The sequence below is a fragment of the Crocodylus siamensis genome, chromosome 3 (assembly GCF_052110815.1).
Source record: "Crocodylus siamensis isolate JL-2025a chromosome 3, ASM5211081v1, whole genome shotgun sequence".
Classification (NCBI taxonomy): Eukaryota; Metazoa; Chordata; order Crocodylia; family Crocodylidae; genus Crocodylus; species Crocodylus siamensis.
This window is the reverse complement of record NC_143397.1, coordinates 43242358-43256328: the sequence shown is the minus strand read 5'-3', so window position 1 is coordinate 43256328 and position 13971 is coordinate 43242358. Positions and strand designations below refer to the sequence as shown.

The 13971-nt window shown below is 41.7% G+C and overlaps 1 protein-coding gene across 4 annotated transcripts in view; it reads right to left on the bottom strand.

Annotated features, from left to right (window-relative positions):
• The window catches only part of RASA1 (RAS p21 protein activator 1), an 89989-nt gene that overhangs the window by 53011 nt on the left and 23007 nt on the right, over positions 1 to 13971 (bottom strand). For all 4 annotated transcript variants that reach the window (XR_016441202.1, XM_090038223.1, XM_090038222.1 and 1 more), the window contains exons 2-5: positions 12738 to 12890; positions 7657 to 7796; positions 6677 to 6743; positions 1274 to 1391 (exon numbers count right to left, since the gene is read on the bottom strand). Coding sequence is in view for 3 of the 4 variants with exons in the window: in XM_090038223.1 (XP_089894349.1) it covers positions 1274 to 1391; positions 6677 to 6743; positions 7657 to 7796; positions 12738 to 12890 (478 nt within the window). In the remaining variant the exon portion in view is untranslated. The remainder of the gene's footprint in view (positions 1 to 1273; positions 1392 to 6676; positions 6744 to 7656; positions 7797 to 12737; positions 12891 to 13971) is intronic.

The window sequence follows — 13971 nt, the reverse complement described above, 5'->3', positions numbered from 1 at the left end:
CACGGGACAGCACCACTGCTGCCCGCCCTGAGCACAGCCCAGCCCCCAACACTGGCAAAAGCCCAGTCCCAGCCTGCAGTGGCAGCTCGGCCTCACCCCGCACACAGATCTGGGGGCACATGCCCCCCCATGCCCTCCCACGGGGCATGCAGCGGCAGGAGCCATCCCGGTTCTGCACTCCACCCTAGCTGTGCAGTGCCTGCCCCAGCTCCATTTCCTCCCTCACTGTGGGGGGCCTCTATCTGCACTCCCCATGCCCCTTTTCTCCCCTCACAACAGACCTACCAGCCAGACGCTGCTCTCCAGCTGCATATCAGAATTGGATCAGTATTGGCCAATACAGCTTGCTAAAAATCAGCCATCAGTATCAGCCCAAAAAATCTCTATTGGTACACCTCTAGTAACGAGGCCAAGCTGACAGTAGTCCAAGGGAGTTTCAGTTAGACAATTTTCCCTTGGCAGCTGGTCCTTTCAAGTCAACTTCACAGCCCTAACTAATGCTGAGGTTAGGATAGGCTGGTGTTTAATCAGAAAATGATTGAATGGCAATTCACGCTCCAATTGATTAAATACTCCCTTGACAAGCTGTCCCAAACTGGAGTTCTGAGCAGAGGGAAAACTGACCCTTTTTAAACACTTGATAAGTTTGCATCTTTCAAAAGGAGAGGTACTGTGGTACCAAATAATACCACCATACAATAAAAATGACTGACAGATCCTCTTCTATTGCTTGGAATGCCTGGGTTTAGAGAACTGTCTGTGAACACATTCATAATGCCAGGCACCTCTCTCTCTCTCTCTCTATATATATAGAGCATTGTGAATGTGTTCACATTCATATTTTATATAGAGAGCGAGAGAGCGAGCGCGAGCACGAGGAGGGAGGGGGCAGAGGGAGAAGGGGGAAAAGAGAGATTTGGTACCACAGTATCTATAGATAGATAGATAGATAACTGTATCTCAAGGATTAACTTGTTTGCCAAGAGACAATTTGGCAGAAACTAGACTCAAAGAGAAGCTATATTTTGATGCATCAAAAATGAGTTATTACAATTTAAAACAAAATCTACAGTCTGAATAAATACTATGCTCCTTGGTTATTTAGGTGTGTATTGGCAGAAAAAGATTTTTTTTTGTGATTTCTTAGTTGGTCCAATAAAAGGTATCATATCTGAACCAACAGTTCTATAGCTTTGCATTTCTTCCTGGGTTATTTATGCGCTTAGGGAACCCATATTTAGGGACAAATTTATGTATTTGAAATTAAACTTACCACTTCTTCCACTAGGTCCTCCACAATAAGGCCTTGTTCATCTGTCCGTAGGTTTGTAACCCACATCCAGCCATCTTCCAGTTCATTATGGACAATAAACATGTCTCCTTTAAGGAAACTAATGACAGTTACAGTATGATTAAACCAGAACTGCTATCAAGATTAAGTTACTGAACATCATTTAAAAACTTTTTTTTTAAAAAACTTGAGCATGAAAAAGTAATTATATTTCCTATCATTCCAGCCTTTATATCACACATGTTATGGTATAAGTGCCTGTTACATACTTCTCACTAGATTTGTGTGTACCTCAATTTTCAAACACCTTTAATAGGCTAGCTGATATTTTTGGAATTGGAGGGGGGAAACCATGTATGACACTACAAATTTCTCAGTTCTTGCACAGGAAACATGCCAGAAAGGAGGTAAACTGCTGGACTACATACACACTCTGAACCAGGAAGGAGATTATACTTCCTTAAGCCTCCTTACCAAGAACATAGTAAACATTAACTGTATTCAGTGCTTAGGCTTATCCAATAGGTATATACCTAAAAAAACTCCTCCAAATCTAAGTATAAATATTTTTAAAAGGTTACACTTATGCCAACTAAGAACAGATTCATGAGATAAGGTGCATCTATTATACTTAGTCTCTGTTACAAGTATAACCTTTTAATTTTGCACTTGGATCACGCCCATTTTCAGCTTTAGACTTTCAAACTGGAGAATTCCAAGAACTTTAATGCCGGTTATGTTAGAAACAGCTATTTTGTAAGCAGCTCTTCAAAGTCTAGGGCAGACCAGGCATCAGATTTAATAGGCTAGCTCCACGCTGGAGACATCCTAAAATATTAAAAACTGCTGGACTCGGTCTTTACAGGCCCTCTTCAACCATAAGACTTCTGACAACCTGGAGCACGTTAAAGGAAATAAGAACTGCCACTGTGCAAAAGAAACTGTCTTTAGCCTTCTCTAGTGTGTTGTCCAAACAGATTAATTAGTACATCCCATTTAAATTATACATAGTAATTAAGGTCCCCACATTAACCCATTAAGTTTTCTATCCTCCTTTACCTGAAATACAAGGCTTTATTTGCAACACTCCTATATTTTCTCCTTTTCTGCCTCCTCCTATCAAACTGGTTAAGAAAATTAAATTTCTCTCAAAAAAGAAAATAATTCTTATAACATGCCCTGTATATGTTGAACCAGATATGGGAAACTGCACTTGGAATGTAAAAAGATTGTTTTAACTCCAGCTCTCTTACCATTTACTCTAGGTATCAGAGGCAGCATTATTATCAACAGTCTCATCTTGGTACAGTTGTCACTCCTCCAAAAGTCCCTGCCTGATTATCACTTTGAAATAATCAAGCCTAGACAACAAACTTGTAGAGTCTTCCAATTTTTATTTTGGAAAGCAGCAATATTAAAATAAATAAATAAATAAATAAAAAGAGTACCATGAAACTAGGTAAACAGCATATATTCCTCCATTTTGGACTATTTGTTGCATTTTCTTTCTACAGCTTCATAGATTTCATAGACATTAGGGCTGGAAGGGACCTTGAAAGATCATCGAGTCCAGCCCCCCCCGGCCAAAGGACAGGAAGTCAGCTGGGGTCATAGGATCCCAGCAAGATAAGCATTCAATTTACTCTTGAAGGTGTTCAATATAGGTGCTTGAACCACCTCTGATGGCAGGCTGTTCCAGACCTTGGGGGCTCAGACAGTAAAGAAATTCTTCCTTATGTCCAGCCTGAAACAGTCTTGCAGTAGTTCATAACCGTTTGACCTCATCGTCCCTTGGGGCGCTCTGGTGAACAAACATTCCCCCAGATCCTGGTGGTCACCCCTGATAAGCTTATAGGTGGCCATCAGATCACCCCTGAGCCTGTGCTTTTCCAGGCTAAAGACTCCCATGGCTCTCAGCCTGTCATCGTAAGGTCTGTTTTCCTGACTTCTGACCATGCGCGTGGCTCTTCTCTAGACTCTCTCAAGCTTCTCCACATCGTTTTCGAATTGTGGAGCCCAAAACTGGATGCAGTACTCCAGCTGCAGCCTCACCAAGGCTGAGTACAAGGGGAGACTGACATCCCGGGATTTACTTGAGAAACATCTATGGATGCAAGCCAGTGTTTTGGTCACTTTACTAGCCGCAGCACTGCATTGCAGGCTCATGTTCATCTTGGGGTCAATCATGACCCCCAAGTCTCTTTCTTCCGTAGTGCTAGCCGGCGTAGAACTGCCAAGGACGCTGCGGGTTTTTCTTCCCAAGGTGGAGAACCTTGCATTTTTCAGTATTAAACACCATCAGGTTCTCGTCCGCCCATTTGCTGAGCCTGTCCAGGTCAGCCTGGATCGCCCGCCTGTCTTCTGATGTGGATGTTTTGCCCCAAAGTATGGCGTCATCGGCAAACTTGGCCAGTCCGCTCCTGACTCCAATGTCCACATCATTAATGAAGATGTTGAACAATATTGGTCCAAGGACAAAGCCTTGGGGGACCCCATGGGTCACAGGGCACCATGATGATTGACTTCCGTCAATTACTAAACTTTGGGTCCGACCACGGAGCCGAATTCCCAGCCAGCGGATTGTGGCGGACCCACTGGCCAGTTTTGCCAAGAGGTGATCATGGGATAGCAGAACAAATGCTTTTTTGAAGTCAAGATATATGACATCAATCTCTTCTCCCTTGTCCAGGTGATAGGTCACCTGGTCATAAAAGGAAATTAGATTGGTCAAGCAAGACCTACCCTCACCAAACCCATGCTGGCTATCCCTCAGGATGTTGGTGTTGGCCAGTCCATTAAGGATGGCCTCTTTAATAAACTTTTCTAAGACCTTCCCCAGGATAGAAGTCAGGCTGATGGGCCTATAGTTAGTGGGATCCACTTTCCTCCCTTTCTTGAAGATAGGCACCGCATTGGCCTTCTTCCAGTCTTCAGGCACTACACCACAGCACCAGGAGTTCTCAAAGATCCATGCCAGGGGCTGGGCTATGATGCTCGCCAGCTTCTTGAGTACCCTGGGGTGTAGATTGTCAGGGCCAGCTGACTTGATGGTATCCAACCTCTCAAGGTGTTCCTTTATGAGGTCAGCATTGATGGAGGGCAGGGGATCTCCCTTACCCAGACCTGCCTGTCCCATAGTGAGCATGGGCATTCCATGGGACTGATGAAAGACCGACACAATGTACCCATTTAATAGATCGGCTTTTTCTTGGGCATCAGTTGCCAGTTGACACATCTGGTTCAGCAGGGTTCCAATGTTGCCCTTGCTTTTCCTCCGGCTCCCCACATATTTGAAAAAGGACATTTTATTGTCCTTGATGCTTGAAGCTAGTCAGAGTTCAGTTGCAGCCTTGGCTTTCCTGGTTTGCTCCCTGCAGGACTGGACCAGTGCAGAATATTCCTTCTTGGAAGTGAATCCCAACCTCTGTCCTTTGTAGGCCTTCCTTTTTAGCCTCAGGAGGTCTGCTAGATCCCTGGAGAGTCGGGGGTGGGGGCTGCTGTGCCCTCTTGCTGCCTTTCCTCCAAGATGGAATAGACCTAACTTGTGCATTGAGGATCACTCCCTTGAAGAGCAACCACTCTTCCTGGACTCCCCTCCCCCTGGAGTGGTGGTCCCTTAGGGCTTCACTGACAAGCCTCCTGAGATTGCCAAAGTCGGCTTTCCTGAAGTCAAGGACTTCCATGTTGCTAACCGACTTGCCAGCTTTACGGCGGATGATGAAGGTGATCAACTCATGGTCGCTGTCCCCCAGCTTCCCATCAATTACTAGGTCGCTGATTAGGTCACCCCCAGTCGCCAGTACCAGGTCAAGCAGCGCTTTACCTCTTGTTGGCCCCTTGTTGTATGACTTCTTGAGTCAGGTAGAGGTCATCCACACGTGACAGGAAGCTTTGCTAATTCATTGGTTGTTTCCGGTTCCCGTTAAACTGCCCACTTCTCTATCCTTAGACTGAACACTGTAGCACTGAACAATTTTTTTCCTGTTTTTTCTAACTGAAAATCATCTAAAACAAAACACATGACTCTATAAATAAATATATTAGAAAGTTCCAGAAGTTATGGAAATGGGGGCTACACTCTCCATTTTATTTAAGGTCACGCTTTTTTCTTACTTCCAACCTCATTCCCTGTTTAAAATTTCTAGCATTCTCCTAAGACACCAGCAAGGGACAAAAGTCACCACATTTCTATACAGCAGTGATAAAACAGTCCTGGATCGTGTCATCCCCTCATAAATCCTGTCAACAAAATCTCTTATTTCAAGTAAGGCCCCAAAAAATGCAATCTGAAATTTATCTAAGGGACCATATTTGATATGACAACTTAATCATCTCAGTGGACACAACCAGATGAGTACAAAAGTTCATTTCCCCATGGATGAGTACCAGCAGCCCACCCTGTGCCGCTGCTATTTGTCCCCAGGGAATGCCCATGTCACATGTGCCCAGCATGTTACTTCAGGTAGGTAGGGGAGGCTGGGGTCAGCAACTATGCTAGTCCCAGCAGCCTTACCTGGGGTACTAGGGGCCTCCCAGGGCTACAGCCATGTCAGGAAGCCTGGCCAGGAGCCCAAGCAAGGCTCTGGCCAGTCAGGCTCCGGTTTTGAGTGGCACATGCTGCCAAACGTGCTGCTCCGCCTTTTTTCCATGCAGGTTTTTTTTGACCCCAGGATCTCCTGGATCAGCCCCCCCCCCCCCCCCCCCCACATTGCAAGGTAGCAGCTCAGGGAATGCCTGGATGTGAGGTTTGTGGTGCCGCAGACAAATCACTATCTCCATCAAGCAGTCAGAATTGGCATACTTGCTTTCTGAAAGTAAGAATCATAGCTAGCTACCGACTCCGATGCCTCAATGGCGGACTCTCATAAAAAACTATTTTCTACAATGTCACAATCCATTTTGCGGTTATTTCAACTTCCCATTACCTTGAACAAAATTATTCTTCACTTACTTCATCCACTAACACACTGCCCTTACATTCCTCACCTTCCTGCCCACCCAAAAAACAAAAACATTTTTATCAAACTTGTCACACTTATACCCAGACATCCCCATCTACCTATGGGACAACCCTCAACCTTGAAGAAATTTGCATTCAAAGTTAAATGGTTTCATGAGGTTGCAATGAATTTCAAGAGGACTAAAACAAATAGCACCCCCCTTATAAATATATATGCCTTCATGGTTAGCATTAATCATTAAGAACCCCAAATTTAATACTATTATCTTTACGTTTGATAAATAAACCCTAATATTTTGACTTACAGGAAAAGTCACATATAAATGAAAACTGTCTAGTGCTTAAAAGCTATATTATAACTACTTGTTAGTACTTATAATAATCTAGGAGTAACTCAACTGCTTTTACCCATTAATAAATTATACCTTATTTCATCTGTGTCTGGCACTTTAGTGTATGGCAGAATGGCTCGAACTCTCCTTCTGTCTTCCACTGGCTATAATTTAGAGGAATAGGGGGAAAAAAAAGATGTAAATATCTCTCTCTCTCCAATGACCTCCAACATTAATCCATCCTAAGGTATAGGACTGTTAATATTGAGTCATTTACCCCTTACAGTTTTAAGTTTCTGTAACTCAAGACTGATAAGAGACAGAAATGGATGATGTATATGATTAGCTAAAGACTGCCATTTGATTTTAGCCATAGTTTCTACCTATTTATTATATTAGAATCCTGACATTTTAATTAATTTACATTGATGATTATGGGGTCTATGCTTAAGTTACCAATAAAGGCACATCCCATGAAAAGACAAGCTTAGCCTATGCCCTTCAAACACATGTGCATGGGTAAGACTTCCCACCCCACTTCAAGATTTCTATTCATGACACTTTCAAAACTGAACATTGATTTTGGGTGCCTTTTTCTGGAACCCTCTTCTGATGGTTCCAGAGAAACTTCAGAAGGAGTTTAAATTTTCAGAAACTCAGTTTTTTACATTTAACCTAGATTATATGAAAACTCTGCCAGGTAGTATGAAGCAATTCTATTCCATTTTCTCCAAAATTTCATATTCATTTTACTGTTCTATAAATGGGCTGTCTTGCCTTTTTCTGGCTATATAAAATAAATCTCTTATTTCTTATTTATCTAGTGTTTAGAGATAGCCACAGCACCTGAAACCTTATGTTGTAATTAAGAAAAAAAACACTTAAAATCTACAAGCTTTTTTCATAAAAAGAGCATCCATCTTACTGGTCCTTATAACTTGCTATATAGTGAAAATGTTACCATAAAATTAGGAGACTTGACTACAACAATTTTTCCCCCTACTAAGAAAAAAAATTTGTATCAGCACAAAGAGAAGTTTTATTAAAAAATTATAACCTTTAAAAGTTATTACTTGCCTCTGGAGGTGCTACAGGAAAAAGCAATTTTTCCCCCTTAAGCAAACAAGACACATGACTATAATAACCTATAAGGTCTGAGAGTGAAGAAAAGCGTCGTCCACCAATATAATAATCTCCACACATGGCAATAATCCTGTTAGGCAAAGAAACAAGATTTAATAGGAAAAAAAAATCTTCTACAAAACTACACAAATAGCTTACATAAAAAGTAGAAAACTGCTGTATTTATTCATTTTTGAAAACATAAACTTTCAAGTTTACACCTAACAGAATGCACTTCTAAAAAACATGTTGAAACAGAAGTATACACATCTTACCCGAAGTACATTTAAAAATTTGTGGGTGGCATAGCAAAATAACTTTAAAATATTTAAAACTAAAAAAAATGTTCAAAACAGATGTAAGTACCTAAAGAAAAGTGATGGAATTAAAAGCAGACATCAAGATAAACATCAGAAAGTTTTCTGAGGAGCAGTGAATTAGGAGCTCTAAGATGTGAAACATTTCAATTTAAAACAGTCAAAATATCAAACTAAAATGCTCTTGAGAGAAAGCTTACATCTGAGAACTGGATTTGATAATCTAATGGGATATCTTCCTACAAAATGAAAACTCTGAATTACAAGCTGATTTAACAAATTTATGACAAAGAAATGTCTAAATATTTCATTATTATGGAAAAGCTACATTGTTGATTGCATACCTGCAGCGCTCCAAGACTAAAGAACATTTCATTTCTTCCTTAAAATGATTTAGCCCATTAGATTTTTAGTGAATGGCAAGAATACATTACAGCTGTCAAAACAAACCATTTTCCGTTTTACATGACTTTTGATTTAAATTAGTGTGTGCTAACGGATGAAAAGATAAAGGCAACTTCCCAGAAATGCCTAAACATTTTGACAAAAAAAAAATATTTAACATGAGTAAAACTTCCATTGGTTGTTATTATTTACATGTCATCTAATTAATGCAGTTTGATTACTAAAATAGGAATTAAATTAAATATGTTAAAATCTTAACCTAAACCCCATAAAGTGAAACATTAAGAAAGAAGGTCAAAACTTAACTATGTATATGTTGTGGTAGAAATTGGAGTGATGTTTCTAAAGTACTGCACATGCTGATTGCCATACAAGAGAACTTTCAGAATTTTCACTTTTTGCTAAACTGCCCGTGATTGCAAACTAGTGGTATCAAAAGTAGCTGAAGTGTCAAAATAGATTAAATTCTGATATCAACAGTAATACATGGACTGCTTACATTCTTGCACAGTACTATTTGTGTGCATGTGCCTGGAAAAAGCAACCTTAAAAAAAAAGAAAGGAAAAACTATGATTATGAATATGGTGAACAGACCCTAGCAATATGATACTGTACGAGTACAGTTATCCTAACAAGAAACGGTTAGACCCAAGAAAGAAACAAATACTGATCTATTTACGTGTTGTTTATCCTTCAATACAGTTCCTCTTGACACCAGTGCACTTGACCTAGTACAACTGCACCTTTGAAAGCAGTTTAAGACACCAAAGCATTGGGCTTTAAGATTCAGGTTTAACTCTCCTGTTAGTAATAAATCTTATAAATATGGAAGTTAGCTATAACAGATGTGGACTGGTATAACAAATTAGGTTTGTTCCCAGCAGGGCTGGGCTGTGGGGCTGACAGACTGGAGCGCAGCAGCGCTGCAGGGACATACAAAGCTCTGGCTCACTGCACACCCCGGCACTGCCGCGTGCAGCCCAAGCCCACAGCACAGCCCCTTGCTGGGAAGGGGCTCACTCTCTCCAACAGTGTGACGGGGCTGCTGCCCCCAGTAAGGGCTCTTTCCCACCCACCACAGCAGCAGTGGGGAGAGGGCATAGCCAGACAGAGCCGGGGGGTTATTCCTCCAGCCTCTGGCCAGGGGACAGCCAGAGGCCTATTCTGAGCCACCCAACTGCCAGTGGAGTAGAGAGGAAAATAACTCTGCTCCCTGCCCACCTCTGTGCCTCAGGAGCCATGATGCCCCCCTGCTGCAGCAGCACGAGGAGAGTGTGAGCAGACCAGGCTCAGGTCCCTGCTGGTGGCACTGGGAGGGGAATTAAAACCCTCTTTGGCCAGACCTCTGCCCCTGCCGGTCCCTGCTTGGGCTGAGGAGCAGAGAACCCAGCCCAGAGAGCATGCTGGGGGTCTCCGATTTAACTCGGACCAGCAAAAGGTCTGGGACAGACAGTGCATAAACCGGTTTGAACCAAATCAGTTAAGTCTGTACTACATTCAACTACGTTTATCTCAAACTGGTTTCAGCCATTTTCAAACTGGTTTATATACACTGTATGTCTGTTGTTACAGGTTTCTGATCACTTAAACAGGTTTATGCGTAACATCTGTCCCTGGCCATGGTGTCCCTGCTAGACCAGCCCTGCATGCTGGATCTGGCATTTGGGGTTAGTGTATGTGCCTGGTCCAGCTCACAGATAAGCTCCATACCCCTCATCCAGCCCACAGTGCCAATTGATTTTGAAATCCTTTTCTTACTGTATTGACATGAAAGAAGTCAAGACAAAAATAATGTAGGATATTAATACTAGTCCTTTCTCTCCCTGATGTGCAGTTTTCCAAATTCTCAACACGCATTCTAGAAGCTGAAAGAGTTTTATACTACATTCTCAATACCGTCTTGTCTAAAGAATTCCCTTCCTCAGGTCTCAGCTGACAAATCAAACTAAAAGCATTCCTAAGTCTTTATGGAACTGACAGCCTCCACACAGAAGGCCTTCTGTTACCAAGAGCCTGATCAAACTAAGGAAGAAGTTCTAGATACCACACTCTTTAAAACTCTGGCTGTAAATATAAAGGATCCATAGGACTTCGAACTCTTACAGACCCCAGTGTACCAGGATCTGAAGAGAACTAGACAAACTTTTGATAGAGGTGACCAATCTGTGGCATGGATAGCTTGTGAGTGTGGCACACAACAGATAAGGTAGAGTAAGAAACCAAAGTAACAGATCACGCAGGGAGCACAGGGAAAGAAGCAAAGCAGACAATCATGCAGAAAGAACAGGGCTGGAAGCAGAAAGTAGAGCAGTACTTTGGGCAAAGGAAGGATATCAGAGTGGCACTCAGGGAAGGTGTGTGGCTAATGTGTGGCAAAAGGATTGGTCTCCTCTGCTCTAGATTAAATATCGAATACATTGATTGTGCACTTGTTCTGCTTGACATGAACAACTTGAACCCTCCAAAAACCAAAAGCATTTTTTCTCATAAGGCTGCTACATCCAGCTGTGGTGCTGCTTCAAACTTGACAGATTAGAACTTGCTCAAGTCATTTCCCAAAGTTTAAAGTTCCAGTGGAATTCCTTTCTTGCCACTTTGATAGCTGCTAGACTGAAGAGATCCCATTCCAAAGATACCTTTTTCTTGTGAAGGCTGAATAACTGTACGGGGATCCAGGAGAACAGGGAAAAATTCTCATCTGTACCAAAAGCAGCTTTCTTAAACTTAAAACCACATGGGAATAATTAAATAAGTAACATTAGTGACAACATAAGACAATGGGCAAAAGATTATTTGTACTAAGAGCAACAAAAGCACTGAATGGTTTCAGCAATTCCTGAAGTTATTAAAATACATACAAACTTTTAAAACTGTATTCTCCATTTTTTTCCTGAACACAAAGGATATTCATACACTATGGCCTTTGAACTGCAGTTTTTGGCAGGGAACAGATGCAAAATAATCCACTTAAAAGTGAATCTAACTAATAAGAGACTAGCATAATGTTAGTTGTAAGCTTATTCAAAATAATTTAAAGGAATTAACTGTCAGCAAGTTTTCACTCTGAAGCTCTGTAGGTTTCTTCAAGCTTCTCTGTTCAATTTGTTCAGCAGACAGATTAGAGATATAAAAGAGTGTTCTAAAGTATATTTATTTTAAAGTAATTAAGTAAATGCAGGTAAACAACAGCACAATACAATCTTGAGAAACAGATATTCAGAACAACTTAAAACTGATCATTCAGATGAATTATAATATATACATTTAGGTTTTCTTTTATGTACTATAAGACACTCAAAACAAATGTAAAGGGGAGGGGAGATATAAAGCACATATAGGCATGAAGAAGCGAACCTGTGCACCAGAGAGGCTTTTTGACTTTTTAATAAAGTTTTTAAAAAAAGAAGGTATAAATATGCAGCACTACCAAGAGCCAAGTGTGAAACACTTGTCATCAACAGAAACACAGCATCTCCAGAGACTGAAAACCCCATTTTAACTGTCTCCACCTTCCACCCTTCATGTGGTTCCACATTTAAGACTGCTCATCTTCTACCCTGCAGAATGTTCCCTTGGTGGCCAAATGCAACACAAACTGGTCCACATTACTGCAAAATGAAGCCTCTAAACTCGAATGCATTGTGAATCCATACCAAGAAGCGGAAGAGTGCTGTCAGAGCCGGCCTCTGAGAGCTGGATTCTGTGGCTCTTCAGGGATACCACCTTGGCCTGGCCCAACAGGAACTGATCATGGACCCACCAGTAATCCTGCTTGTACCACAAGGAGCTTTTGGAGCCTTTTGAGCAGAATTACCAGTGGGTCCACAGTGCCAGAGTAGCACCTGCCAGGCTGTTGACGACCAGGGCCCGGCCATAGTAGGAGAGAGTGGGCAAGTACCAGCACCATTGCTGTACCTGCGTTTCAATCCCCTCACCAAAGCCTTCCGAGTTCTTTGTTAGAAAGGTCAGCAAGGTTTTGAAAAGGCCAAGGGCTTTGAAGCTATCACAGCACCAGGACAGGCCCCCTAGACAGGTGTGGGGGTGAACCTCAGTCTAGAAGAAATGTATGGCTTTTGGCCCAGTTGATATAGTCTGGGGAGGTACACCTGTAGGGCCCACTGACACTATCAGGGACTTGACATCACCCTGAACTGTGTTACTCACAAAAAGTAACATCACCAACTGGGGAGAGGTGGGGGGCAGTGGCTGGGGCTGTGGCAAAGAACCAGATCTGTCAGGCACTGCTGGGAGAGTGAGAGAGAACACTTATGCTTACCAATTTTCAAGGAAAACACCACTGAGTACTCACCTAAAGTGATTGACCACATTTGTTTTACTAAGGAATGAAAGCACAAATGACCCTGGCCTTCGGTCACTCTCTCGAATAAGGTAACAACCAGGCTTTCCAGCTTGCCTAAGACGTTCTTCTGCAATGGTTCTGTCAAGTTTTCCATGATACCATCTGGAAAAGAGAGATATGAGAGAAATGGCTTTAGAATTAAAAATCAATTTTAAAGTGTGGTTACATTAGGAGCACTGAGTTACTGTGGAGGTTTTAAAATAACATTAAATATAATTATCAAACAAACTTTAAACTGCAAGTTTCCATCAGCATGGCAAAGAGTTACTCATCTTTCTATTTTTACTTTAAAAGGTTAATTATTTTTAAAATGTGATTATTTTAGTAGCTTAGTTATTTTATACAAGCCAATTTCTTGCAACTATGTTTAAAGTGGACTGCTTTACTTCAAAACTCTTTTCAGCATGGTTTCAATTATTCATTTGTCTTGGTATATACCATCTCAACCTTACTGAAAGTGCTCTTTAAAAAAAACAACTTAAATAGGCACAAATTACATGTTAGAAAAGATGGGCGGGGGGGAAACGGCATTCAGAATCTGAGCATTTTTCCCCCCAAATAAATGGAAGCCAGGGCACGTTCTCTCCTCAACTAACACTTTAAAAGTCACTTCTCAACACCATGACTTCGGTGTTTTACCATTAACAGGCAACAAGTATGTCAGGCATTTTCTTTACATAAATGGATCCTATTTATAAAAAGAGTGAGTAAGATTTTTCCCCCCCCCTTTTTTTTTTTACCTTTAAATAAACAGAACTATAGATCATAGGAAAGCAGGGCTGGAAGGGGCCTCATGAGGTTATCTAGTCCAGCCGCCTGCTCAAGGCAGGATCGTCCCTTACTAGACATCCCAGCTAAGTGTTTGTGTAACCTGCTCTTGAAAACTTACAAGGACAGAGATTCCACAATTAGGGGTGCACTGATAAAGGTTTTCTTGGCCAATACCAATAGCTGATTATTAACCAGCCATATCGACCAATACCAATCTGATGACCTATATTTAGTAAATTTAACACCATTTCTAAGAATGGGGACACTCATATAAGACAAACAGTGGCACTTCAATTAAGGCAGCTCTAAAAGTGCCATCCCTCCACTCCCGGAGCACATGTAAAAGTGGCCCTGCCAGTTGCAGCAGGTGGGACTATCCTAGCAGTGCCTGCAACAGGTTGTGCAGAGCTCT